General features: G+C 41.9%; 1 protein-coding gene across 5 annotated transcripts in view; it reads right to left on the bottom strand.

Annotated features, from left to right (window-relative positions):
* Positions 1–26,055, bottom strand: part of RALGAPA2 (Ral GTPase activating protein catalytic subunit alpha 2) — a 323,453-nt gene that overhangs the window by 278,649 nt on the left and 18,749 nt on the right. For 4 of the 5 annotated variants that reach the window (XM_023217753.2, XM_023217754.2, XM_023217757.1 and 1 more), the window contains exons 2-3: positions 12,450–12,560; positions 8,376–8,428 (exon numbers count right to left, since the gene is read on the bottom strand). In XM_023217753.2, the coding sequence (XP_023073521.1) occupies positions 8,376–8,428; positions 12,450–12,560 (164 nt within the window). Of the gene's footprint in view, positions 1–8,375; positions 8,429–12,449; positions 12,561–12,753; positions 12,854–26,055 lie in introns of those variants that run through there. The other variant, XM_023217755.1, reaches the window with a different exon arrangement.

Raw genomic sequence — 26,055 nt, 5'->3', positions numbered from 1 at the left:
TGGGGAGATGAAGTCCTAAGGAATTTGACTAGCCTTTATTTAACATTATTTTCATTTTAAAACATGCATGAAAACAGTAGAATGAAACTGTGCATGGCTTTTCAATTCTGTTTGCAGAGGGTCACTTTGGAGCCATGCTTTCCCAACCTGTGGAGGTAAATGCTCATTCCCCTCAGCCAAGGGCACTCTGATAATAAGAAGATGCCCAGAGAAACCATTTCAGTAAAATTCTAAACCTTAAGTCAAAGTCCTCTGCATCACAAGGATACAGATGTACAAGATACTAAGGATTTAACCGTGTTTAACAACGAAAAGTGGTCTTTCAAACGATGAAATAAGGCTCTACTGGAGGACTCTAGAGCCTCCCTGTACAATACAGTAGCCACTAGCCACATGGATCACCTGAGGCCAGGAGTTTGAGACCAGCCTGACCAATATGGTGAAATCTTGTCTCTACTAAAAATACAAAAATTAGCCGGGCATGGTTGCGGATGTCTGTAGTCCCAGCTACTCGGGAGGCTGAGGCAGGAGAACTGCTTGAACCCATGAGGCAGAGGTTGCAGTGAGCCAAAATAGTGCCACTGCACTCCAGCCTGGGCAACAGAGCAAGACTCTGTCTCAAAAAAAGAAAGAAAGAAAAAAGTCACAAAGTTTTGTAAGTCACGGTTGTTGGCTTTAGAAGAATTTGCTTTTCTTGTTCATTTTATTTGTTCTTGTCCCTCTTCCACTCAAAAACATGTACAAAAATGCAAACAAAAAACATGGAGTTAGGATTTTTACAGTCTCATTAGGAAGCTAAGGCATAGCCACATTAAGGGATAACTTTGGACATCCAGCCACAGTCAAATGATAACACAAGGTAGTGCCATTATATCAGTCACCAGGAAAGAATAAGCACTTCCAGCAGGAGTTGCCAGGAGAAATTGGTGGGTCTGAACAGGGCCTGAGAGAATGGGCCAGATGGGGAGAAGAGCTAAGGGCAGTCCCTGAAAAGAGAACTGAATAAACGAAGAGGCAGAAGTGCAACTATGCAAAGAGAGGTAAACGGGCAAAGTGTTAGCCCAACAGAGCACTTCCACGGAGTAATCACAAAATACGAAGGAGAGCTACACCGAGAGCCAGGGAGAGGACTGTGGGTGTTAAACCAGCCTGGGCCACACTTTCCAGCATAAAGAACCCATTCAGGTCTCCAGGAAGGCTAATGACAAGATAGAAACAGGGTTTAATATAGTGGGGTAATTTAAATAAAATTTAGAATAAGGAATCTGTTAATCTGTGATTTCAAATTCTGTGATATTTGAAGAACATCTGAATGAGTGGCACTCCAATGCCAGAACATGTTTACGTTTTGAAATTAAGCCTCTTCTGTCAATGTATTTTAATTGGAGTGTGGGAGGGTAAGGAAATATCAAATTCTATAAACTTTCTAAAACATATATGTATAACTCCAAACTGTTCTATTTCTCTAGTAAAAGGGGATGGCATACAACGTGGCAGAAAGCTTGAAACAGTATCTCTGAATTAACTATATTGTCTTATTCTCTGTATTCTTGATGTGCTGACATCTGGGGCCTCAATGACCTAGGAAGGATGCCCTTCCAAGGGTTAGCAAATTCCCAAAGATGCTCAGAGCATGTTTCTGATATGCAAACCAACCAATATCAAATCCATAACCCCAACCACATCCTTTTATGGACTCTATCCCCCTCCCCTAATCACCTGGGGGCCAGGTACTGGACAACCAGGAGCTACCCACCCCTATGGTCCCGTCAGCTGAAATTATTCAAACTATCCAGTCCTAAGCCTATGTAGTTTGCTTACCTGGCCTTGCCCATTCCTTCCTGCAAAAACCACAATAAAAGCTCCTGCCCTCAGTTCTGTCTCTCTCCTTCTTTCCTATTTGCCTACTGATTCTGCCTTGGTGCTTCCCTGTTTGGTTCTGTGTGGCATGTCTGTTTCTACAGGACTGTAAGCATAATTAAAACTTCTTCCTTCATAACAATCATTTCCATGTTTCTGTGCCTTACCACACCTGATTAAAACAAATCCCAGGTACCATTAAAATAACCTCTCAAGCTTGAATCCAGAAGGTTCTCAAGGTTATGTGAATTATTTGATCTTGAGGCCCATTCACCAGGTACTTTGTGTTTCGACACCAACCCTCCTTTCCCTTATGCAGGTAACTAATTCAAGAGCCATCACCAAAATATCACTTCTGAAAAGAACCATTCAGGATTTTCTGTAACTCAGAAGGTCATTACTAGAGTTCTGACATTAATTCATTCTTACCAGTAGACTCTTCAGTTCACTACGAAATACTGATTTACGCTCCATGAGGACGGGAGGCTCTGTCTGCCTTGCTCATTGTTGTATCTCCAGCACCTACGTGTGTCTGACACAGTGCATACCTAATAAATGTGTCTTATGAATGAATGAATTATAAAGAACAGTGCATGTTGATATAGACAGCCTATGGAACACAGCTTAGAAAGCAGAATAACCAACACTCCTAAGTGGTAGGCAGCATGCCAGTAAGTTAGGAAAACAGGTTCTAGAGTTAGACTAAAGGTTAAATCCCCACTCTCCCATTTACTAAGTGTGTACCCTTGGGCAAGTCACCTAACTCTACAAAGTCTCCAACATTTCATTCATAAAAACTGGGAAGACCAAACCTACTTCAGAAGGAAAGGATTAAACAGCCTAGCTCATGTAAAACATGTAGATTCCTGTCAAGATGGTAAATGTAAATTCATGTTTTGGAGTCCCACACCATCATCCTCACATCTCCATTTGAGAGACAAGCAATGATGGATGAAATATGTTTTTTTAAAGTACAGTAAAAGTAGAGTCATAACCATAGTGAAAAAAATATGATAGGCCAGACGCAGTGGCTCATGCCTGTAATCCCAGCACTTTGTGAGGCCGAGGCACGTGGATCACCTGAGGACAGGAGTTCAAGAGCAGCCTGGCCAACATGGCGAAACCCCATCTCTACTAAAAAATATAAAAATTAGCCGGGCGTGGTGGCAGGCGCCTGTTGTCCCAGCTACTTGGGAGGCTGAGGCAGGGAGAATGGCTTGAACCTGGAAGGCAGAGGTTGCAGTGAGCCAAGATCGAGCCACTGCACTCCAGCCTGGGCGACAGAGCAAGACTCCATCTCAAAAAAAAAAAAAAAAAAAAAAAAGACAAACATCTCCATGAACCAACAGAAACTCTCCTAAGAGGTGCACATATCTGAAGCTACAGGCAAACGCAGCTGAAAGGTCAACTTCCAAAAGGTACAGGTGTTCCCACTAGAGAGGAAGGCAGGCAAAAAGGTCTGCTCACTGCCTGAGATCATGACCTGGACTGGCTGGTGGCCTTCACTGCACATTACTTATTTCATCAGAATACTATAATGTCTCCAATACTCTACATCTAAAAACTACTGTTTCCTTTTCCAAGGTTCCGTTTCAGGGCATCCCTGACTTACAAGGCAGACAGCAGCTCTCTTTACATACTCTTCTTTCATGCCTTCTTATCTCTTACCTCTATGCTTTCTTCCAAGCCATTTCTTATTTATAGAATATCTCTACATGGTATCACTTTTGTGATTTAACATATCTTATTAACTCCACCTCTTCTCAAGGCAGCCTTTCCCAATTATTTACAAAGTGATAAGTATTCACTTCCAAACGCTTATAAACTATCTCTTTACAAGCTTTACACGGCACTATCCTACAAAGCAGCAATGAAATTACTTAGTACCCAGAATGAAACATACAAATTACAACCTACCTTCTAAAGCCAGAGACAGAGGGAACATAAGCATAAACAAAAGTAATGCAAGTTTATTACTCATTCATATTTACCATGCAAAATGAAAGTTTTATGAAGCCTTGAATAATATATATTTGCTCTATTATATAGGCAACTAATCCTCTGGAAATGGTAATGAATCAGTATTAACACCCTCCCTAGTCTAGAATTTCAGAACACAAAGAGAAGGTTTGGAAACTTCTGAGAGAGGGACAGATCTAGAGTCTCTGAAGGGTTCTCCTGCTGCAGGCCAACTAGCCCTTAGATCCATGACAACAAATCTAATTCTTAAAACATTGCTGGGCTTTGAAGAACACAGAGAAACTAACAAGGGACTAAAAAATGGTAGGGGAAGAAGGAGGAGTAAAGAGGGAAGAAGAAAGGAAGCAGAAGACAAGTGAGCCAAAAACTGATCTGTGAGCAACATGCAAAAGAAAAAACTGCAGAATGCCAAGGAGCTGATGGCAATACTAGCACCAGGATCTACAGGTGGCTGTTCCGTCCAGCACCCAGTCCTCAACCATGGTAAGTTTAGGGAACTCAACCTGAATTTCCATTCATAAACCAGAACCCTCAAATGGAGCTAAAGTGCCCTCAATCAAGAGCATTCCCAGACTCCCGGCAAAAGCAAAGACAAATCTTCTGGGAGAAACCAGAATTAACAAACATGAAATCTGTAGTCATTCAGTACCACTCTCAAAATCAAATATCACAAAATATGCAAAAAAGAAGCCACTGTGAATGAGAGGCAGCTGAAATAACAAGCATAACTAGACAAACACTTCAGCTACTAGGATTATCACATACAAAATATGAAATATTATGCAGTAAATGTTTAAGAAAACAAAAGATGTCTAAAAATGAACAACGATCAAGAGACAATCAAAAGCAACCAGCCACATAAGAATGCCAAATCAAAAAAGTTGTTAAAACATGAAAAAAAATCATTGAAATGTACAGCTCAACAGATTGGTAAAGTAGCAGATTTGTTCCAAAAGAAGTCAGTGAACTGGAAGAAAGAACCAAAGAGACTTCCCAGAATGCAACACAAACAGATTGGGGGAGGAGAAAATAAAAGCAAGCATAAGAGACAGGGAAGATAGATGAACAAGTTTAAATAAGAATCCTAGAAAGTATGGCCAGAATGAACAGAAACATATCAATATTTGAGAAGACGATTGCTAAGAATGTTAGAGAACTGTAAAACATGAATCCAGAGACATGAGAAACATATATGAGAAACATTAAGATAAGAAATCTTCAACTAGATATTTTGTAATTAAACTGCAGAACAACAGACACAAAAGATCTTAAAAGAAGCAGCTGGGCGCAGTGGCTCATGCCTTGTAATCCCAACACTTTGGGAGGCTGAGGTGGATAGATCACGAGGTCAGGAGATTGAGACCATCCTGGCTAACACAGTGAAAACCCGTCTCTACTAAAAATACAAAAAAATTAGCCGGGCGTGGTGGCGGGTGCCTGTAGTCCCAGCTACTCGGGAGGGTGAGGCAGAAGAATGGCGTGAACCCGGGAGGTGGAGCTTGCAGTGAGCCAAGATCACACCACTGCACTCCAGCCTGGGCGACAGAACGAGATTCCATCTCAAAAAAAAAAAAAAGAAGCCAGAAAGAAAAGACATTTAAAGGAACAACAATTACATCAAAAAAACAGAGTTTAAAGTTGCTACAATGGCAACTGGAAGAGAGTAAAAATGTGGCATAAATACTATTCCTCCTCTTCCTCCTCCTACTACCATCACCACCACTACTAAGGTATGTAATATAAAAACTTCTTGAAGACAATAAAGACCATGCTAAGGGAGATAAAACTGAAGGGATTATGACTCTTCAAAGAGAAGCTTCTTTGACAATACATTTTAAAACTTTGGTGATAAGAACAAATCCTTAGATTTCTCCAAATTCTTAGAAAAATATGTAACTTACCAAACCTGAATCAAGAAAAAAAAAAGAAAAATCTGAATAATACTAAAACAAGTCTAAAACTATCAAAGAAATCGAATAAGTGGGTAAAATCTTCACATAAGTAAAAAAAGCACCCCAGTTTCAGGTGGTTATATAGGAAAGGTAAACAAACTTTCAATGACAGCTCATTTCAATCTTATAAAACTATGTTATACAACAGAGAAAGAAGAAATGCTTGACAATAGGTTTTATAACCATTATGACAGGACCAGTCAAAAACAATATGAGCGTGAGAAAGAAAAACTGAGGCCAACCTCAGCTGTGAACATAGATCCAAGAATGCAAACAAAATATTAGTCCAGGCTGGGCGCAGTGCTTCATGCCTATAATCCTACAACTTTAGGAGGCCAAGGCAGGAAGATCACTTGGGCCCAGGAGTTTGAGACCAGCCTGGGCAACATAGGGAGACCTTATCTCTACAACAAATTAATAAGAAAAAAAATTAGCTGGGCACGGTGATGCACACATGTAGTCCCAGCTACTTGGGAGGCTGAGGCAGGAGGATCACTTGAGCCCAGGAAGTCAAGGCTACAGTAAGCTATGTTCACTCCACTGTACTCCAGCCTGGGCAATACCCTGACTCAAAGAATAATAATAATAGTAATTAGTCCATCCAAAAAACTTGAACTGTAATTCACAATATTAATACTCAAGAAGAATCATCATCATCTCAATCAAGTTTTTTCAAGAAAAAAATTTAAAAACCTCAAAACCCATCTATGATTTTTTTAAATACATCTCAAACTAGGAATAGAAACAAACGTATTTGATAGAGAATCTACCAAAAAGTTACAGAAAATATTACTCTTAATGTTTCACATTAACAAAACTCTCTTTAGGTCAAAAACAAGATGACCCTTTATCACTTCCATTTACCAATGTACTGGAAGGCTGAGTCAGGGCGGAAAGCAGACCAACTGGCAAGTATGTTCATTCCTTACTCACAGACAATCTGTCTACCAAGAAAACAAAACATCTGTAGACAAAATGTAGGAATTAAACAAGTCACATATATTTACCTAATCCAGCAGTGGGAATGAATAAACTTGAACTAAATTTAAAAACATGGGTAAATCTTAGAATTAATGTTGAGGGTAAAAAACATGTCAAAGGTGATTATGTACCATAGAAGATCATTTCTATTACACTCAAAACCAAACAAAAACACACAAGAAATTATTTAAGGGTATAAATATATGTGGTAAAGCCACTTTTTAAAAGAAAGAGGATGCTAAAATGCAGGGGAATGACTGCCACAGAGGTGAGAAAGGATGGTGGAAGAGCACCTAAGTAGTTTTTAGTTCCTAAAATGGAGAAGGGGTAGGGTGTCAAGAGTATGCGCTTTATTACCATGCTTCCTAACTTACATATGTTATAGATTCTTTAACCATGACATAAATAATATAATTAAGTTGATAAAATAGTACAAACAAATGATGGTCAGTAGATACATATTTAACTAACACACTTAATTAAAGCTCCTGTTAAAAACAACTCACTTACACAGGTTTCATTCAAAGGAGGGTAACCACAGGAAATATAATAACCACTACAGAATATGCAGTGAATCAATGTGTGTACTCTGGAAAGGAATATAGCTTTCAAAGGAGAGAAAGGGGAACCAGGGTTATTGAGCACTAGCCATGAAAACAAGTCCTGGGCTGGAAGTTTCCCATATTTTGTTTTTTTCCATAAACCCAGAAAGCCCCTCATCATAAGGCCCTGGATAACTCTTCTACTGTAGGAGATCTTTCCTACAGTGGCTTCCCTCTAGAGCCAGCTCTGCACCTGTTCACATTAGGCCTTTCCTTTATAGCCATAAAAGTTCATCTTCCCACACCAACCTAAGCATACACCTCTCAAACCACAAATAATTTCTCAAAAACCAACAATTAACTCTCAGAACCTATAATTCAGTTCTGAGTGTGCTCTCCAGGTACCCGTAATCTGGCCACTTAACTAATATATTTGGACAAGAAAGACTTTAAGCTTAGTAAGTCAAAAACCACACCCAAACACTGTTTCAACACTGAAGATATGATCAATGCACACAGATATACAGATGCATAAAGATCATAACCTCACTAGTAGAAAAATATATATTTAAAAAGTTTTTGCATGTCGGATTTATATATATGTGTATATATATGTGCGTATTTACATATATCGACGAATCATCTCCAATGTTAGAGTATAAGAAATTTACATAAGACTGACATATCAGTTTATATAACATTTTTAGGTATTTTTTATTTTTTTATTTTTTACAGCGCAGTTTCTCAGTGTGACTATATGACCTTTTGGAGAGCAATTCAGCAGTATCTGCTACTATTTAAGATGTGTGTACTCTTCCATCTAATAATTTCACATCTAGGTACCCATACAGGAAAAACTCTCACACGTTTGCAAAACAAGAAAATCACAAGAAAATTATTTGTAGAACTGTTTGTAAAAGTGGGAGGGTGGGAGGAAGGAAGGAAAGAAAAAAAAATATGTCCACCAATAGCCATTTTTGTCTTCAAATAAAATTAAAGATCAAAAATACTTTATTTCCAACAAGAATTATAAAAGTTAAATAAATTCATCAAAACTTACTTCAAAAAGGAAGAGGATGGAGTCCAGCTCCTCCCTTTGTGACTTATTATTCCCTGGAATATTAAAAAATAATTAGTTATCATGACATCATTCAAACTTTAGGACATTACAAGTTATGCTAAAAGGCAGCTTAAAACTAGTAAGCCTCAACACACATTCATTTATTCAAAAAATAGCAAGACGCAGTATGGAGAACACATTAGGATTGCAAACAGACAACCGAGCCAGACTGCTTGGATCCACATCCAGCAGAGCTGCCCCGTGCTAGCTGCTTGAACACAGTTCCCATGTTTTCCAACTTGTTACCAAACTATGATGCGTAATTTATTCATTTCTCAACTAGTTACTTATTGGCTCAAATTGTGGCAGAATGCACAGCACAAAGAAAAATTTCGAAGTTGGTAATATAAAAAGTCATAGAGCAGATAACTATAAAAGTAGTATATCTTTTTGGGCAACTGCACATTGTCCTATTCATAATAACAACAGTAATAAAACCTACAACACCTGCAGCAGAAGTTACCATTTTTTGTCCTGTCTGTGTACCAAGCATCGTGCTAAGTGCTTGACATACATCACTTAATATAGGAATCCAACAAACCCCTTCTGTAAAGGGTCAGACAGCAAATATCTCGGGCTTTGCAGGCCTCTCTTACAAACACTCAAATCTGCTGTTACAGTACAAAATCAGCCACAGACAATACATAAATAAATGGATACGGCTTGTCCAATAAAACTTTATTTATAAAACAGGCAGCTATAAGCTGTAGACCCCTGATCTAACTGAATCCCCACAGCTCAATGAAGTAGATATCATTCACTCATTCGTTGAAAAACTACTACAGAATGTCTATATGCCAGGGATTATTCTAGGCCCTGAGGATACAGAGTGAGCAAAACAGATAACCACCCCTGCCCTCAAAAAGTTAATATTCTGGCAGGAGGTGGCATTCTATAAATGAGTGAGAAAAACAACAGGGAAGGCAGATAGAGAAGCCTAAAAAGATGGTATGCAATTTTGACTGGGGAAGTCAGAGAACATCTCTCTGGTACATCTGAGACAAGATCCTTTGAGGTTAGGAAGCAAGCCATATGGAAATTTAGGGGAGGCGTGTTCCAGGCAGAGGAACTGAACAATGCAAAGTCCCTGTAGCTGAGCATGTCTAGCATAGTCAGAAAACAGCCAGAAGCCCTTAAGGCTGGAGCACACAAGGGGAGAGTTGGAGCAGATGAGGTTGGAGAGTAGGTGAGGCAAAGGAAGGCAGATTAGGTGGACTCTGAGACCACTGTAACGGCTGGGAATGAGAACCCATTTGAAAGTTTAGAACAGCCAAGAATCATGATTTGACTCATACTTTTAAAGGACTCCAGCTGCTCTTTTGACAAGAAACTATGGGATGGGAGAGAGCACAAGTGTGGAGGTGGGAGACCATTTCTGCGGCTAATGCTATAATCCAGGTGAGGATATCAGGAGTTTTAGTGTTACCAGTGTAGGCAATGAGAACAGGCCGGTGATTCTGGATGTATTTTGAAGATAGAGACAATAACTCTGGAGTGTTTGCCTGAATAAATGCAAAGGCTGAAGTTATCACAAGATTATTTATTTCATTATTCCTGGTAGGCATTTTCTTTTATTTCTTTTTTGGGGTACACTGTCTTCCCTACATTCCAATCGAATACAGATTATACTAAAAGCAAAAAAACTTCAAAAATCGATTTTTATTGGTTCTTCATTATGATTCTTTGCAGTAGACTGCAAGAATGGCCACAATCAAAGACCACCGCAGTGCCTCACCCTGAATTCCTTCTGCTTCATGCTTGACAACTGCCCCTGTTCTATAGGAGCAATCAGGGCATGTGACAAGGGGTCCCTCAATTTTTCCTCTCCATCTCAAAATGTCTCCATATCTACACTATCCCCTTATCTGCTCCTCCGTACATAGAAAGACCACCTGTACACTCCTCTCTGTGTCTCTTCTTCTTCCTTGACCTGTCTCAACCCACTTCCCCCAACACCTGCACCATCAGTTATCCCCCACTCCAGCTGACCCACTCCTCAGTCTGCAAGCAGGCCAATGCATTCCTCAATAACCTGCCCATGGCCAGGGTGAGACACAATCTATGTCTTCACATCAAACTTTCTGAAAGGATATTCTCATGGGTCACCTTCACCAGCTCGCCGCCCTGTGACTCCATGTTCATCTGTTCGGCTTCCGACCCGCTCCTCACCTGGAACCTTTCTCTCAGCACTCACTGACCAGCACACTGAGGGGTTCTTACTCCCCAGCCCAGCTGCATCTCATGCACCAACGGGCTGACCCTACATGACTTCAATTCTTTCTCCCCTGGGCCTCTGTGACAAAACCCTTTCTGGCACCCCTCCCACTACTCCATCGCTTTCCTTTGCATATACCCAGTAAAATAAGGAATTAACTAAAAGTTCTGACCATCACTCTTTTTCTCTGTATACTTTTTCCCTTGACAATAGCATGATTTCACCTCTTTTCTCCCAAGCTCCAGTCACCTACATTGTACCGTCCAGCCAACACCTACACCAAGGTATCCCCCAGGCACCTCAAACACAGACTGCCCAAAGCTACTCTCACGCTCCTGCCTTCCAAATCTGGCTCCCCTCCAGGGTTCCTACTGTTAATGGTACCTCACAAAGCAGACTCAGTGTCCTGAAAGCATCTTTGACTTCTCCCTTTCCCTTATAACCAAGTCTCATAGATGGCAGACCCACTGAGACACAACACTTTTCTTTTCCCTTAACTACTGCCTCCCTGGATCAGGCATCACCATCCCCCACATGAATGACAGCATCAGCCTTCCAATTGGTGTTCCTGCCTCTAGTTCACTTGCTACTTTACAAGACACTTGTCATAGTAGCAAACGCTTTCAAGAGCTCTAACCACCTCCAGAACAAAGTCCAAACTCCTTAGCCTGCAATTCAAGGCTCCTTGCAAGCATTATCTAATTTCCTGCAAATCTCTTTCACACACCTTTGCTGCAAGAAAAAAAAAAAAGCTTTTCCCATAGATGTCGTAAGAACAGCCTTGGCTCTACTCACGTTCTCCCCTCCACCAGCAGTGCCGCTCTCTTCCACCTGAAATCCTGCTGTCCTTCAAGGTCCATTCCCAAGGCCACCTCTTCCCCAAAGCCTCATCTATACACTCAGCAGGAAGTCATCTCTCTCACTTCCCAAGAACCACAGAATTCTGTCTAAATGTCTTATAGAACTAACTTTTTAACTTTTTTCACAGTTATTTATGCATATGGCTTATTTTTTAAATGAATGAATGACATGTACTTCATAGAGCTGTGGGGATTCAGATTCAGCCCACAGACTACATGAAAATGAAGGAAGATGGTGACGGTAGCTACTACTCACTGACCATGGACTATGTGTCAAACTGTGTCCTAAAATGCGAGGATACCTGTGAACCTGTTTAATGCTGACAAGAGGACGCCAACTCAAGAGAGAGGTTAATCCACCCAAGGAGAAACAGCCAGAAGGGTGGGGCCGGGTTCCCAACCCAGTCTGGCTCCCCAGGCTACACTATCCTGCTGCTTAGGTGACAGGATGTATAAATGTATACAGAACATATAATGTGACCTTGTTGGTTTGATTTTCAAAGAATATAGTCACAAACATATATAAACATAATACACTAATAATATATCTGGAAGGAGATGCAGGAATTCTTTCATAGTGGTGCCTCTGCAAGAAGGGCAAAACAGACAGTTGAGTTTTCATTTCACGTCCTTTTACAGAATCTAAATTTTTTAAATAGTACGCATGCATAACTTCTTTCTCAGTAACTTATTCTTTTGAAAATCATGCTCTCTAAGGGTTTCTTCTGCTATTTTTGCTAGCCATGTGTTGTTCAATTAACATCTGTATAAGTGAAAGCTCAAGAGAAACAAAGATGCCACCCTGTCCACCATGCCCTCACAGCTTTGCTAAAGTCTTGGTAAGACAGAAGGCTTAAAAATGTATAATTTGTAGCTCATGGTATACACAACTTATAAAAATGCCTGCATGTTTTAAAAAAAATACACAGAAATGCTTACCTTTTAATTTCAAACTATTTTCCAGTGTTATAAAATTTTCATAGAAGATGAAATATATCTGAGAATAGTTGGTCTCAAAAAACTGCTTAAGATCACTTGCATCCACATTATCTGAAAAGAAAAAGTTTCCATTTACGACAATTCACTTTATACAATTACCAGAATTTAGAAATAACCTTCTCCGAAAAGAAGGCAAGTACAACTAGTTTCATTCCGTTATAAGACAACACAGAACAAAACAGTATTCCTGTTTGTTTATTCTCCACCTAAGAGAGTTCTTAATTGAACCTTGGGTACCACTCACCACTCAGCCCTGCTCAAGAGACCGTGGGGCCAATTCAGGGAGATCGGAGCTGACAGGCGCCAGCAAGGACAGACCAGCTAGAAGGTCGGAGATAAGCAGGGGCAGGTCTGGGGAGGGACAACATGACTTCCTGTTAGGGGATGAGGAAGTAGAGGTTCATGAAGGAGGCAGTTTTTGACACAGGCTGTGAAGAGGGATAGGTTTGTATCTCTGAAAAACAACTTTGCTGGTGGAGCTCCTAAATGGACCAATTTCTGCTTCCTCCCCACCAACATACCTCTCTGGGCATGAAAACAGAAACCAGCTCAAGTGAACTAGCACAGGCTCCCCAACCACAAGCTTCTAGATGACCTGCCCCACTCATGTATGGACACTGTAGGACCTACCACGTGTTCCTAGAGTTGCCCCTGTTGTACTAGACAGTTTTGCTAAACCACAGACTGCAGACAGAGAGGCGGGGGTGTGGGGAACTTAGCACAGTGACAACTCCCACGGGGCTGAGTAGCAACACAGCCAGTTCTTCCAAGGGCCCCAGTCAGCCAGGGTAAAACCTCACAACGCTGGGGGTCAAAGTAGTCACCCTCTGTCAACATACCTTTGTACATTTTCCTCAGCAAACAAGGTTGTTTGTGCCATTTACAGTCCTGACCAAGGAGGTGGCACTTTGGGAGAATACACTAGCACCTGAGGAAAAGTAAAAACAGCTTCCTGGAGCCAGGCATTGTAGCTCACACCTATAATCCCAGCTACTTGGGAAGCTGAGGCAGGGGGATCGCCCAAGCCCAGGAGCTTGAGGCTACAGTGAGCTATGGTTGAGCCACTGCACTTCAGCCTGGGCAACAGAGTGAGACCCCTGTCTCTTAAAAACAAAACAAAACAAAAAACAAACAAACAACAAAAAGCTTCCTTAAAATTCTGCAAGGATTACTCAAGAAAAACATGTGTTGCTCTTCATTCTGTAACAGTGTTGTACTAATTGTCTTTGCAGTCCTAACACTGAATCTATGTGAACATACATACTATGGTGTTCAAATTACATAATGTTAGCAATAACGCAGATGATTCTGAAGAGTTGTTTTTCTCTGATAATTGTATAAGAGCTTTTCATGCAAAAATGTGCCCTGGCTCTTTGAAATAATGCATGTCAGGTGTTTATAAAGTCTTATGAGCTGCCAATTTCACACTATATTTACTGCACCAAAATAAAACTGGGCACAGAGCTGTGAAAATTCCTAGCAAAGAACAAATTTACTGTGTGAAAGCAGGTAGCAAGGAAACTAGTATCATCAACCCACACGAATATTAACATTCCTGTGAGCTACACAATCTTGCCAAGGAATCCTTGAGTGCCTTGTGCAGAATCTGCCAGTTCCAAGAAAGAGTTCAGTACACTTCAACTCTAATGCAAACTGCTAGCCCATCTACCACTAACTGAGCCCTCTTTCTGAAGCCGGCTTCACTCAGCTGGCTCCCACTCCCCCTCAGCAGTCAGCTGAAACATCCCCACCTTACCCCCAAGACTAGGTCTGCGCCTCTGCTGTGTAGCCCCCACTCTATGCTTCCCTGTCACAGAACACATCACATTTTACTTAATTATGGTGGAATTCTGATTGAATTCCTGACTTAATTCTGATGGAATGCTCTGTCTCCTTCGTTAGACATATTCCCTGCCCTCACAGAACCCACAGCCTGTCTCATGAATCATTATGTCCCATGCATCTAGCACAATATTTAGTTCAATATTTTCTTGAATGAATTGAGAATTCATGAATTAGCCTACACATACAATGATAATGACTATACCTTGTAAACCAACAAGAAATAGCCTACCTCTCAAAATCCTTGGGGAAATCAAAAGACAAATCTTATCTCTGCCGAGGACTCCTGATTTCCATCTGCAGCCCTGACATCTCCCACTGCAGGCTCTAGTCTCACAGCCTGCTGCCAGCTGATTCTCCACATGAGGATCTCAAAGCCCTCTCAAATTAAACGCGTCCAAAGGGAAGTCCTCCATCAGATCCTGTTCTTCCCTCAGGCTCTTCCCTCTCAGTAAGTTGGAACCCCCATCCACCCCGCTGCTCTGGCCACAGCCTGGGCATCACTCCTCATTACCAATCCCCAGTATGCCATTCTGTTAGCCTGCCTTTATCACGTACGTGTTCCAGCCCTGGACCGCTTCTGCTCTCCACGGCCTTGCCTGGTCTATGTGGCCATGAACCCTCACACAGGCTGCGAACTCTGCCCATTGCCTGGGTTCCCTGCTTCCACTCTTCTTCCATTCCCCGTAGCAGCCAACAGGAATATTTCAATCAAATCAGATCACTCCTCTACTCAAAACCTTCCATCTGCCTTCGGTAGGACTTAAAATCCGAACTCTTTACCATGGCCGGCAAGGCCCTGCCCGATTTCCCCCACTCAACAACAACTTCACTGCACACCACTCTCCCCTTCACTCCCTCTCCTCTAGCCACTGTGGATTCTTTCCATTTCCCAAACTCCCCAAACACATTCTCCACTTGGGGCCCCTGCAGGATGCTACTACCCCCACTCCCAGATCTTCATGCAGCTGGTTCAGTATATGAGACAAAGTAGCAAATGCAGACACTATGTCTGTTCATCCTGCTTATATAACAGCTGAATTCCACAAAATCCCTTGCCAGTAGAATTTTACAAAGCCCCTGACTCAGCACAGCCCTTCAGAAGAATGCCCTGAAGATGATAAGCAGGATACAGCACCAGTTCCCACATCTCCTGCCTGAACCACAGCATTTTCAGAAAAGACAGATTCATCTCAGCCCTTGCCTCTTCCTGCACATAATATCTGACAAGATTAATGATTATGCCTCTATAACCTATAACCAGATGACCCTCACACCCAAACCTTGATAAGATTTTGCTCTAATGTAACTTCCGAGCACACTTAATGTAACTTCTGAGCACATGCAGAGTGCGCCACCTGTATATAAACTGTGGGCTAAAGCACTACTTTGGAGCAGTCACAGACACGCTCTGACTCGCCCTGGTTGCAAACCTCAGCAAGACTTCTGAATAAAACTCGAACCTCAGCAAGACTTCTGAATAAAACTAATTTTAATTGTTTAAAAGCATCAATTTTTTTTCATCAACAGGTCTCATCCTTCAGAATCTGGATCACACATGACTTCCTCAAAGAAATCTGCAAGTGCCCCCATGTATCACTCCACATTTCCTCCTCTCCCCGGCCCTCTCCCTTGCTAGGCTCTGCAGTGAATGTGCCTCAGACACAGAATGCCATAAGCTGGCAAACAATTTCTCTAGCGTGGAGGATGTGGGTGTGCTGATGCAGCAAGCTGGCACAGAAAGCTACTGCGAGATCAACAAGTCCCCATCTTTCCCTCCCTTACTCCCTCATTCCCTCAGACACTCAACTATCAGCAAACCAAACAAAGAGGGTCCTCATCATGTTCAAGGATCCCTCTTAAACACTGAGATGTCCTCATGAGGCCAAAGGTCCAGGTAACAACCACCTTTATCCTCAGCCATCCAATATCTTTCTTGTGGGTAAGGCATTGGTGGTGTTGAGCTTAAGTGCTCACTAACAAGACAACTAGATACGTTCCAGGGTACCCAATGCACAGTGAACCCGGAAGCACACCATCTACATACAGCACACTCAGTTACTCAGTTCATGTACGTGTGTTGAGAACTCCTCATTGGTCTGGGCATCCTCTTCGCATGATTCCCCCCTGACAGCACTTCAGATGAGTTGAAATCATCCCTTTATTAATTTGCTGCCTCACTGTCTGGCTGCTAGAATGTAAGCAGCATGAGGGCAGAAATCTCATCTGCTTTGTTCACTGTTGCATCCCCAGCCTGAAGAACGAAACTTGGTACATGAAAGGTACTTAACACATTTGTTAAATGAATAACCAAATAACAAATATCAGATATTTTATCTTTAATTCAAAATCTAGAATCATTTCTTGATTTGTCTTTTTTTTTAAAGACTCATCAGAATAATATTTATAAAGTAAGCATAGGTCTCAGGGAAGGCAATCACAGGCAATGGAATTCAGCAACCTGCAAAAAGAAACACAAGAAAGGATCAAAAGCCTACTTTTTAACAAGGCTAATATCAAGAAACATTGAGATGTAACAGGAAGGCTTTGCTCAATTAAAAAAAAAAAAAAAAAGATGACAACTATGACCACAAACTTCCCTCAGACAGGCATTCTTGACCCACTCATTCAAACATTTACTAGCCCCTATCCATGCCAACAAGTGCTGCGTTAAGCTCTAAAAAATTCAAAGAGAATAAGACCCGAGGCCCTCAGGGGTGCACAGGTAAACAAGCAAGTAACAGAATAGGCACCATGGCTGAAGCCCATGCTGGACACCACAGCAGGGAGTGGATAAGGCCACATGGGGAGGCCAGGAATGCTAATGTCATACATTTATGTCATGCTTTATGCTTTAAAGGAAATGTTCATGATTTTATTTTATTTGACCTTCACCATGGCCCAATGAAATAGATGGGCAGGTGTGATTAAGAGAAAAAAACCTCAGGGTCAGGATCTCACGTGACCTGCCCAAGGTAACACAGCCTGTTGGGGACGTCAACAGAACCCCTACCCTGGTCCTGCAACTCCATACCTGAGTAGTACAAAGGCCTAGGGGACAAATGGGAATAAATCAGTCAGGAATATAAAAGAAATAAATCATCACCTTGAGGATGAGCAGGAGAGCCAGAGGAGAAAGAGAAGGAAGGAAAGCCCAAGGTAAGAAACAGGAGTGAGTGACACTGAAGAAGCAGCTCATGGAACTCTCCCCACAGCCTCTCAGGGCTGTAGGGAAGAGGGAGGGAGGGCAAGGCTGCACTCCAGAGTCCAGGTGGGAAACCGCCTTTGAAGGGATGGCTTCCAGGGTTTGGCATGGAATGGATGCTAGCACACTGGCTTACTACTATTACAGAACTCAGGGAAGTAGTCCAAATTAACCACAGGGAAGCAAATGGCAGACAGCCTGGCAGAGCTAGAGGTCATTTCTGAATTTTTAAAGAAACCTCCTTTAACTTCTCATTTTCCTGCACCACCAACCAACAGATTGTAAACTGTGTCTATTATTTTCACCTTAAATCTCAAAGATAATTTTCCACATACCACCCGAAACCACCCTCCTCCACCCCTTTGTCCAGCTAAACCTCTTGTTGACAAGTATTTCTCCACATCTAGCTGAAAGGTAACAGCAAAGGTTGAGAGCAAAACCTCTGGGGCACACTGCCTGGATTCAAATGCAGAAGCCACAGGGTCTTGGACAAGTTATTTAAACACTCCATTCCTCAACTTCATCTTTAAGAAGGCGCTAACAGGCCAGGCACGGTGGCTCACACCTGTAATCCCAGGACTTTGGGAGGCCGAGGCTGGTGGATCACTTGAGGTCAGGAGTTCAAGACCAGCCTGGCCAAAGGGGTGAAACCCTGACTCTACTAAAAATACAAAAATTAGCTGGGTATGGTGGCACATGCCTGCAATCCCAGCTACTTGGGAGGCTGAGGCAGGAGAACTGCCTCAACCTGGGAGGAGCCAAGATCGCACCACTGCACTCCAGCCTGGACAACAGAGTGAGACTACATCTCAGGAAAAAAAAAAAAAATTGGGCTAACAATGGTTCTTACATCACAGGGCTGCTGTGATGATAAAATGAGCATATGCAGAGTGCTTACGAGAGCTTCAGTCAGCATTATAGAAATGTCAGTAATTTTAGAATTACTTTGCTCCTAGCAAAGGTCACTAATCCTAATACAGCAGTAAGTACTACTAGTAAACACACCCACAAAACCAGTGGGATTATCCCTCTATTTCCTTCCACATATAATCCTCTTCAATAGCAATTCTATTGCTTTTTAGTTGGAAGAGTCATAACACAGTATCACAAAAACCTGCTTCAGCAGACCCCTAGACAGCACCAAAGGAAGGGAAAAAGTCCTCATCTCACCCAGTGGGATGCTGTCAAGAGAGGAAGGAGCTCATGTTCAGTTCTCCCCTGAGGAATGACCCCCCTGCACCTTCTATACTGCCTACACCCCTCTATTCCCAAGCCAGAACTAAGAGCCATCCAAGCCCTGTCTACAGTCCTGTGTGTAGATGAAGACAGGTGTCCTTTACTATTTTACTGAAATTCCCTGGATAATGGCACTGAAGGCCTGATGATCAAGATAACAGGCTGGTGATAGAAAAAAGGGTAAATTAAGAATGTAAGGCAAACTTGCCAACTTAATAAAACAGTCATTCAGAAGCACTCAATGAGAACAAGGAAAATAATGAAGTGCAAAAGAACTAGTCAGACATCAGACAGAAAATGCTGACAACGATGAATGTCATTAGTAATGCACCATTACTTACTTATAGGCTAATATGATTCTGGCGATTTCACATTTAAACAGCTGCCTAGGTCCCTGGGTAGTTTGTAGAAATGCCATAAATCATTCCTTCCTTCCATCCACACATTGCGATGGTACCACCCACAGTGATCCAAGACTGATCTCTTGACTTGCTTTGACTAAAAAGGCCTTAAAATGTGGCAGTGGTTGCTGGGAGAACCCCAAGTAGTGTCTGATCCAAGCAAAATGAGAAAATTCATGAAGAGCTGAACCCAACCCACCAGTCTGGAGACAACCCCAGGCAACCATAAGTGAGAAGAACCATCCCAGCCAATACAGAACCAACCCAGTGAGGGAGAAAAATAGATGCCTGTTGCTGTAAAGCTTACGGAAGCTGCTAGGTTTGAGAAGGTTTGTTATGCAACCCTGTTATAGAAATGTTGGTGCAGAAGAAGAAACTCAGTACAGAACAGCCTCACTGGTCATGAAGGCCAGCAAACCTATGAAGAGATACCCCCAAGTACAATACATCATCCCCTCCATTAAAGAAGGAAAAGCAGGAAAAATGAATCCAAGTTACAGAGGCTGCCCACTGACACAAACTTTCTGTCAACAGTGATCCATGCTAGCCAGGGTGAAGGCAGAACTCCTTTTCCTGACACCAGCCAGTAAGTTTCAGTACCTCCTGTGCCTGCAGTAATGTGCTAACTGCAGGTCAGAAGCTTATCTACATCAGGAGGCAAAAATCTACAAAATAAGACTTTCCAGACTCAGCAGGCAACCAGATCATTAAACAGGAGGTATATCAGGAATGACTGGCTTTAATGGCCAATCAACATTCTTATCATCATCATTATTATTAAAGAGAAATTCACATCTGGAAAATGCCTATAAATACAGACTTTAAAATGTCTCCTGGAGAATCACTTGAACCCGGGAAGCAGAGGTTGCAGTGAGCAGAAATTGCACCACACTGCACTCCAGCCTGGGCAACAAGAGCAAAACTCGGTCTCAAAAAAAAAAAAGTCTCCTGGACTGATTATTTGCAACTACAAAGTATGCGTGTGGATGAAAATACTAATTTACACAGCAGAAAACTTAATGCATCAGACAAAAGACTCCAGCCCCAGTGCTATCATGGCATGAAACTCAAGATCTGGTCAAAGATGTGGTGTGAGAAGCCCAGGTGGGGAAGGATGGAATAGGAAGTGGGCTGTGAAGGAAGCACAGAGTCCCTTTTGTCCCCTTAGCTAAGCCCTAGTCATCCCCACAAGTCAGTTCACAGGTAAGGACACCTTGCCCGGCTCCTCACACACTGCTCTTAGATGCCCCTCCTACTTCTATACCTAGTCTCCCCCACCAGACTGTGGACAGAGAGCGTCAGGGTCTCCCTTCAGCCAAAGCATAGGTACTGAACACATGTGTACTAAATAAATGTATCGAACAGCAGAATTGAGATATATAGAGAGGCTTCATAATTAATCCTTTCAAGCATTCCTGAAGGTCACACCAAATAACAAAAATGATTTTTTAAAAATAAAGGTAAAACTTCTTACAATAATGGACCAAAAAAGATTCCTCCAAATCAGAAGGAGTCAGGACTACTATCCTAGATAAGAGATGATAAATTACTAAAACAAAGTAACAAGCAATGAAGGTCCACCCTGCAGCTAGTATTAATTTCTAGTAAATAGCAACATTTTCAAAAGAATGATGGAGCAAATGTATGTTCATTCCTTAAGTTACCAACAGCATTCATATTGTTAAATTACCTAATATTTATCTACCATCTAAGTCTCTATGTTATGTAAGAAAAATCTGAAATCAGAAACATCCTCCTCAGCACTAAAATTTTTAAACTTGTTGATATACTTTAAGTGAATTCATATTAATTTAATTACATCTTTTTACTTTTTAACAAGTTATTTTCTACAAAACAGCAAGGAATTATCACCATCATATTTGTTTCACACACACATATATAATGCCTGCTACAAATGTAAAACTTAAGGCATAACTATGAGTAAATATTAACAAAAGTACACTTTCTTAAAAATAAAATAGGACAGGAGCAGTGGTTCATGCCTGTAATCCCAGCACTTTGGGAGGCCGAGGCGGGCGGATCACGAGGTCAAAAGATCAAGACCATCCTGGCCAACATGGTGAAACCCCATCTCTACTAAAAATACAAAAATTAGCTGGGCATGATGGTGTGCACCTATAATCCCATCTCCTCAGGAGGCTAAAGCAGAATCACTTGAATCCAGGAGGCAGAGGTTGCAGCGAGCCAAGATTGAGCCACTGCACTCCAGCCTGGTGACTCCGTATCAAAAAAATAAAAATAAAAAAATAAAATATGTCCTCAGGCCCACAATTTCCTCCTGTCTCTCAATTAAAGTGAGCAAAATTGGTAGAGATCACAAAAAAGACCCTCAATACGAATGTTATAAGGAGTTTCAAAAATTAAAGAAAATTAACATAATCACTCTCAGTTAAGGAGTTCACTCCTCCTGCAGATTCAGCCAGCAGCTCAGGCCAGGGGTTCCCTCAGTTCCTGTCCTGTCATCTGAGTTCTGTCCCACAAACCGAAATACCAACAGCAAATCCCTTCTTGGATTTTCTGCTTCAAGAAACTCCACCCCCAACCTCACTCACCCTTCCCCATACCCTCCCTGTCCACTACCCCCTCTCCTCTCTGTCATATCTTTTTCAGTCTAAGGCTATTTATAGAATGTCTGCAAAGCTTTATGAACCAAAAGACATAAGTCCATTCTACAAGTACACTTGTCTAATATCATCAAGATTTCATATTTCAGAAAAATTCTCTGAAGTACTATACATTCAATCTGCACCCACTTTAGCATAAACATCATCGGAAATATTTATATGGAATTACTCCTGAAGTCATCCAGAAGTAAACTAATAATGTACTCAAGACAACCCTGGCCCCTCCTTTACTACACAGCACCCCACCAAAGATCCTCCCCTTGCTCCTTGCAAGACCCCCCATTTCCTCCTCCTTACCTAGCTACCATGAGCTGCCTAAGAAAGCACACTCAGTAAGGAAACTACAGTTAGAAGTGATCATGGACCACCCCCTAGGTACACATCAGGAGATGTCCCACCAGGCCTTGCACTCAGGTTTCCATCCATTTCCTGGGAAATCCAATTCCCACATGATCTTCATCTCTGACTGTCACCCCCACACAGGTCTGGGCATCACTAATCTCACCCTAGCTTCCTAACCCTACCCTCCCACCCACTATATCCAATAAAGCTCACCAAATCCTCCTCTCTTGTATGCCACCTGCAAAGGCTGTTTCCTTTCAGCTGTACCTGAAACCGGGAAGTCCCCTCAGCACACTGGTTCCTTGCAGTCTGCCTGGTAAGGCTTTTGGCTTCCTCCTACACTCACATACCAAGCCTAAGATGAGACAGGTGGCCCCCTTGCTCCCCACTGCAGTCTCCAGACCATTCTGGTCCTTCCCCTCACACACACAGTGCTCCTCTGCTGCTCACACCATCTACCTCCAACTACATCTGTACCAACTTTCACTGACTGGAGTTGCACAATCTTTCCCCTTCCCAAGACACTCTCCCGAAGATCCCAGGGACTGGCTAACTGTCTTTCAGTACACTACGAGCACTGTCTTCACTCTGGTTCCAACATTTACATATATGATGCCTGACTCCCTCATTTCTAACGAGGTTGTCCTCTACCCTACCTCTGCCGCCCACACCCACAGCCAGATCCTAGACCTGGTGGTTACTTACAATCTCCCCACTTGCAAGCCTCAGTTTCAAGCAACCTACTCTCTCGTCACCCGCTATTGCTTATCCTTCCCGCCCACTCCTTCTGGAACCCTAATTCCAACAACTCTTCAACCTTACTGGGTCCTTGAATCCAATAACCCCACCCTCTTGTCACTATCTCTGATGCCCAAGTCCTCACTTCCTTTCTTTCTCAATTTAGCTTCCACAGTTCCTCTTTTTAATCAATCTTTTCACTGTCCTTCAACCCCTCTGCCTCTTTCTCCCTCTAACATATTCATGCAATAACACCCCAGCCTTAGTTTCAACCCTGATTCAATGGAAAGTATTTATCAGAGCACAGACCATGTACTGGATACAAAAGATTTTTTAAAATTTTGTATTAAATATTTTATGCATGTGAAAAAAACAAGTTTTGTATATACATAATTTATGATGTATAATAAACACCTTAAATCACCCACTCAACAAAAGCATCCAATCCAATCAGGCTTTGACACCACTCCCCAACACTGCACTAAGGAGTTCCACACCGCTAATTCAATGGCCAATTTTCACTTCTCTCCAGGGCCAACAGCAGATACACATGTAATCTGTGCCCAAGCACCACTAGCCTGGTCCATCAGAAGGAAGCGGAGTCCAGAAGCCTGACATAAAACTTCTGGATATATGTTGGGGTCTAAAGTGTATATTCTCCTATTGCAAGTGATATAGTTTGGATATGTGTCCCCTCCAAATCTCAAGTTGAAATCTGATCGCCAGTATTGGAGGTGGGGCCTGGTGGAAGACACATGGATCATGGGGGTGGATTCCGCATGAACATCGTGGTGCTGTCCTTACAGTAATAAGTGAGCTCCCTCTCCATTCGTTCCCATGAAAACTGATTGTGACAAAGAGGCTGGCACCACCTCCTCTCTCTTATCATGTGATGCCCACTCCCCTTGGCCTTCTATCATGAATGGAAGCTTCCTAAGGCCCTCAAAACAGGAAGATGCTGGTGCCATGCTTCTTGTACAGCCTGCAAAACCATGAGTCAAATAAACCTCTTTTCTTTATAAATTACCCAGTATTCCTTTATAGGAACACAAAGGGACTAAGACCATAGGAAATGAAACAAACTCATCGTTTAGCTCCACTGACAGGTTTGTTTCTTACATACAAATTACAGCCATGTTGTACATGCTAGCTATACTAGTTTAAATTATAAAAAGAATTCCATAAATATATATTCAAAAATTTATCATAACTGAGCATTTATTTCCACAAGCATTCTCCATAGTATTTTAAACTAAAAACTGAGAGCAGCCTGGAGCAGACACTGTCGCTTTCTCTCCAGCTCCTTCACCTCACCCACTATCCACAACAGACCGTCCCTCTTCCTAACAGAGCCTCCATTTGCTCAGGGATCTTCTCCTCCACAAAGCAGTGCCCCTCTCAGAAGCTGGCCTGTTCCCAGTCCCAGAGGGAGGACCTGATACTGCTGAGCCAGTTATGGTGGCAACATGCCCCTTGCCAGTGACTCAAGTCTGTGACCCAATGCTGATCAATACCAAACAATAGAAAGTCTGATGAAGATAGCTGAGACAAGCTTTATTGATTTTGAGGAGTAAGTGTTCCCCTTTTTCCTGCCTTTGGCTATCATTCTGTCTGAGTGCAATGGCTATGGGCATTTTGCCACCCTGAGGACAAACCGGCCACACTAAGGATGGCAAAGCTAAGAGGCGGAAAGCATCTGGACTGTCAACAACACAATGTCCACATCTGGACTGAATTAGCTAATTCTGGGGCCTCCCTGCCTTGGGGCCGCTTTTTATAGGAGAAAGAAATTCTTATTACTTGCTTATATTTGAGTTTTTTGTTACCTACAACCAAAAATATCCTTGTAGGCAGACAGCTGACATAAAATTTGCCAATTCCAACAGGAAACAAACACTAGTGTCAACTGAAAAGATCACAGAAATTATAATACTAATCCTACTTCATTTCTGAAGGCATATTGTTTTCATTTCTTTACTCCTATAAAGTAAACCAGATGTACAACATCAAATGCTTAGCAATCAGATAAATAGTAACACTTGGTTAACCAGGAGTGATAGTCCTTGTGTAAAAGTAAATCTGTATAAAGATATAGTCCAAATACTTAGTGTTAACCTTTTTAAAAGTACAGCTATTTTTACTTAACATTTTTGACACACATTTCTCAAATGCAGGATTCTAAAACTTCGTTTTTAACACATATCAAGTACCAATATAATAAAACACACTATACAAACTGTATCAAAATCAAATGTGAGTTATATTACATTTTAATATATTTATCTCTCTTTTAGGAATCAAGTTTCATCAGATATTTTAAAGTCAATGCATACTTGGATCTCCTTTTCTTGATCCGTATTGGAGCTAGCCTACATTATAATCAAAATCGCTCCTGGGGGGAAAAGTTGGAGACAGAAATAAAATGACTACAGCCTAGGAACTGTAGTCACCTCTACCCGCCCCCCAACTAAGGAGGCAGGAAAGTGATGAGGAGACTGTTTACAGCTGTCCAATAATGTATCATGTCAAATAATCACGACTGACGGTAATAACAGCTCACAAAACAGCTTTGTATACATTACACAACCAACAACCACAGGATGATGGGTATCATTTTTACCCCCACTAGAAAGGGTAGGTCACTTCCAGGACTCGAACCCAGGCAGTCAGCCTCCCATACTGTTCACTCAATTAAGTGCAATACTAATAGAAAGTTGGCCGGGCACGGTGGGTCACACCTGTAATCCTAGTACTTTGGGAGGCCGAGGCCTGCAGATGACTTGAGCCTAGGAGTTCGAGACCAGCCTAGGTAACATGGTGAAACCCCATCTCTACAAAAAATAAAAAGATTAGCGGGACTTAGTGGTGTGTGCCTGTAGTCCCAACTACTTGGGAGGCTAAGATGGGAGGATGGCTTGAGCCTGGGATGTGGAGGTTGCAGTGAGCCATGACTGAGCCACTGCACTCCAGCCTGGGCAACAGAGCTAGACCTTGTCTCAAAAAATGAAAAATAAAATTTCAAAAAAGATATTGTAACTTTAAAAAAAGAGTGAGAGAGGAGGTTAAGGGAAGCATGCCTGGAAATATATTTTGTTGTAAAACAAAAAGAACACAGGAGAGATACGGCACAAGTCACA

Source organism: Piliocolobus tephrosceles, chromosome 20 (assembly GCF_002776525.5).
Source record: "Piliocolobus tephrosceles isolate RC106 chromosome 20, ASM277652v3, whole genome shotgun sequence".
Lineage (NCBI taxonomy): Eukaryota > Metazoa > Chordata > Mammalia > Primates > Cercopithecidae > Piliocolobus > Piliocolobus tephrosceles.
This window is presented reverse-complemented; position numbering and strand designations above follow the sequence as displayed.